At 45.4% G+C, this 3,691-nt stretch overlaps 1 protein-coding gene across 1 annotated transcript; it reads right to left on the bottom strand.

Annotated features, from left to right (window-relative positions):
- Window positions 1-1,284: 1,284 nt before the first annotated feature.
- On the bottom strand, window positions 1,285-2,577 carry brcc3 (BRCA1/BRCA2-containing complex, subunit 3). Its single transcript, XM_083983476.1, has one exon. It carries the CDS (start codon window positions 2,526-2,528, stop codon window positions 1,746-1,748), a length of 783 nt encoding a protein of 260 aa, XP_083839602.1. The 5' UTR covers window positions 2,529-2,577; the 3' UTR covers window positions 1,285-1,745.
- Between the last annotated feature and the right edge of the window lie 1,114 nt (window positions 2,578-3,691).

Below are 3,691 nucleotides of genomic sequence, written 5' to 3' on the forward strand. Positions count from 1 at the left end.
CTTCATATACATTTTACAGTATCTACAATCAACTCTTTCATTAGTCCAAAGGCACATTGTCTTTGTCCATCACCAGCCTCTGATTCAGAGAGATAGAGAAATCTTTAGGTGAACAACTCTAATTTTCACTATTTACATCCATTTACCATAAACTGCTTCATGTTTTACAGTTTTCTTTCTACAGGGGTGTGTGTGTGATGCAGTTAACATCTTCCATCCACCTGAAACCAGGAAGTTTTGGAAGAATTAAATCTGTGACTAGTTAAGAACTGACTGAACAACAACAAACTAAACTGATCCTGGCTGCAGGTTTTTCTCCCACTGAGTGAGGTCATCAGGACTAACTGGAGAAAGGAAACAAACAGGGAAACTGTTTCTTTGTGTACTTGGCTTGTGCTGGCACAATGTTGGAAGCACAATATTCTCAAATAGAACTAGACTATGAAGCATTAAACTTCCCCCGGCATGAAACTAACAGTTTGAGGCTACAGACCAAACAGAGTCACAAACGTTGGACTATTGTGAGAACACTTTTTTAGAAGTTATAGTTATTTCTAAAGGAGAGGATCAAACACCATCATAGTTTTAGCTTCCAGATGTGACAAAAAAAAAGCAAATGCAGAGGTCACACTGGTACATTGTAAAGGTTTTTTTTTTCCTTTCCATGTCAAGTAATGATCAGATAAATGATAAAATAATCAGCAGAATAATTAACCTAACCCATGTTTTAAAGGGATAGTAGCATTTTTTTTTTTAAAGTGGGGTTGTATGATCTACAAATAGCCCCTATACTTTAATTGCAGTAGAAGACTCTCTGCACTCCTCCCGTTAGCAACGCCAGCCCATAGCCCTGCCCAGAGATTTAAAACATACAGTGTTGTGAACAGACCCAAAGAAACGGCCTATTTTCTAAAAGAGGTTTTACCTGAAAAAAAATACACAGTTCCATTGTTCGCTGTAATATAATTTTTTCCAGCCCCTCAAAGTGCAGGAAAAACACAGTTTTTATTTGGACCTAACCAACTCACTGCACTTTGAGGGGCTGGAAAAAATTATATTACAGCGAACAATGGAACTGTGTATTTTTTTTCAGGTAAAACCTCTTTTAGGCCGTGAAAATAGGCCGTTTCTTTGGGTCTGTTCACAACAATGTATGTTGTAAATCTCTGGGCAGGGCTATGGGCTGGCGTTGCTAACGGGAGGAGTGCAGAGAGTCTTCTACTGCAATTAAAGTACTTAGGGGCTATTTGTAGATCATACAACCCCACTTAAAAAAAAATGATACTATCCCTTTAATGTATTTAAATCAACCATTTTCTGATCAAAGAATAACATAAAAAAAACAACAACAACAGCTCTGATAGTTAACAGCTTCAAGGCTGACAGGGTTGAAACAGCAAGCTGATCAACTGAGCTCATCACCAGAGAAAAACAAGTCATGTTCTGAGAGGTTATGATGGGCAGTTTGGTTCTGGCATTTACACAAGAAGGGAAAAAAACCCAACAGCAATCAGAAGTTTAGGATTAGGGACACCGTGAAAAACAAAGTGAATTCTGGTTTTCTTTCAGAATTCTGAGGGGGAAAAAAAGTCAGAACTCACTTTTTTTCCCCACAGTAGCCCTAATCCTCTTCTGTAGGCTACTACATATCAGTAAGGTAAATGATCATTAGGTGAAAGACTTTTTGTGTGGTACCAAAACCCAACTGAGTTCCATTGAGGTGTGACAGCAGCAGCAGCAGCGGCTCACAGAGCAGCCAGCTCCTGCAGCAGCAGCTCCTTCTCTCTCTGCAGCTGCACCACGCTGTGCTGGTTGTGCTGCAGCCGGTCCTCCAGCCACTGCAGCAGCGGGCCGCTCACCGCGGACATCTGGCTGCACAGGTTCTTGGTGAACACGGAGCCGTTGTGGATCTTGGTGACGGGGTCCAGGTAGGCCAGGCTGTGGATCTTGCGGTACGTGTCCTGCTCTTCCTGACACAGGATCCGCGGCAGCTCCACGGCGGACTCCAGACACACCTTCCCGATGGCCTCGCGGGGCACGACGTGGACCGGGATCTCCACGCGCTCGTACTCGGAGCCCTTCTGCGCCTGCACGGACTGGAAGCAGGTGTACAGGACCCTGCCGGTCTTGGTGTTCTTGTCCTCGATGAAGCAGGAGAAGATCAGGCCCACGAAGCACTGATCCAGCATCTGGTACATGGCCTGGGTCCGCACGTCCACGTGAGACGGCCACACGGTGATGTGCGGGTGGGAGTGGTACCAGCCCACCACGCGCATCGGTCTGCCGGTCTCGTCGGCCAGCCGCTCCGCCTCCGTGGAGGCCGCGGACAGCTGCTCCGGGGAGATCTCCACCCGGTCCTTCCTCTTGTCGGAGCGGCGGAGGATGATGACGGAGTGGATGTGGACGATCCGCGTGGGCTCCACCTCCCCGATGCACAGCCCCATCACCTCCTCCTTCTCCGTGCTCAGCGCGTGGTTCATACACACCAGGAAGGCGTCCGACTCCAGGTGCACGGAGCTCACCGCCATGTTGACCAGCTGAGAGGAGAAGAGGAGCAAAACACTGCTTCACTTCCGCCTTCTGCTTCTACTTCCTCTTCTTTTGATTTTGATTGGCGGCTGGCATCGAACTTATAGGTGCATTGCCGCCACCTACCGGACTGGAGTGTGGAACAGTCAGGAAACAAAAGAAAAGAAAAGAATCACCCCCCCCCCCCCCCCAAAACAAAACAAAAATTAAATCCTTAAGTATTGAACCAGCACTAAGTAACTTTTCAACCTTCATAAAATATTTTCATAACTTTTGTGATGATACATCGACTTACAACAAGTTGAATGACACCTCTGTCATAGACCGAGTCGGCAAGCAAGGAAACGTCACTTCCGGTCAGGGCCGTGGGGGAAAACAAACCGTTTTCCCCATACACACTCATGCAAAAAGGCGGTATTTTAAACCTTTGTCAAACGCTTGTCCGCTGTCATTTCTTGGTTTGAATCACTTGTATATGCTGTCAAAGGGCTATATATTAAAAAACGTATCATGATCGGGTCGATTGTTGTCCGTATATTTATATTTATATTTATATTACGACAACAATCGACCCGATCATGATAAGTTTTTTAATATATAGCCCTTTGACAGCATATACAAGTGATTCAAACCAAGAAATGACAGCGGACAAGCGTTTGACAAAGGTTTAAAATACCGCCTTTTTGCATGAGTGTGTATGGGGAAAGCGGTTTGTTATCCCCCACGGCCCTGACCGGAAGTGACGTTTCCTTGCTTGCCGACTCGGTCTATGGCCTTAGGGGGTCTGTATATCTTTCTCTGGCACTAAGCAGCTTTGAGGAGCATGGTAGGAACCCTGCTCTCACTTTACTTTCACTTTCACTTTTGCGAGTCACAACAAGGAGGGAACAGGCAAAACGGCACTTTAGCAATGGATTATGTTTGTGTTTTCACTTTGAAATGATCCACTGGAAACAGAAACTTAGTTTTGATGTCTTCTGTTATGCAGGATATTTACAGGGCTTCACGCTAGTGTTCATGGGAAATGGAGTCTTCCTTCAGGCAAAACACTACCGCTTTGGTCCACAGGCGCCGCCAAACTCAACCAAAACTGAAAGTTCTTTAGTAGGCTACTGCTTTAAGTATTTCCTTACATGCTAACTAATATTTTCTGACCTTTGCA

This window comes from Trachurus trachurus (genome assembly GCF_905171665.1).
Source record: "Trachurus trachurus genome assembly, chromosome: 12".
Lineage (NCBI taxonomy): Eukaryota > Metazoa > Chordata > Actinopteri > Carangiformes > Carangidae > Trachurus > Trachurus trachurus.

Coding starts and splice junctions, on each gene's coding strand:
- brcc3 (XM_083983476.1), bottom strand. CDS start 2,528: ATGGCGGTGAGCTCCGTGCACCTGGAGTCGGACGCCTTCCTGGTGTGT.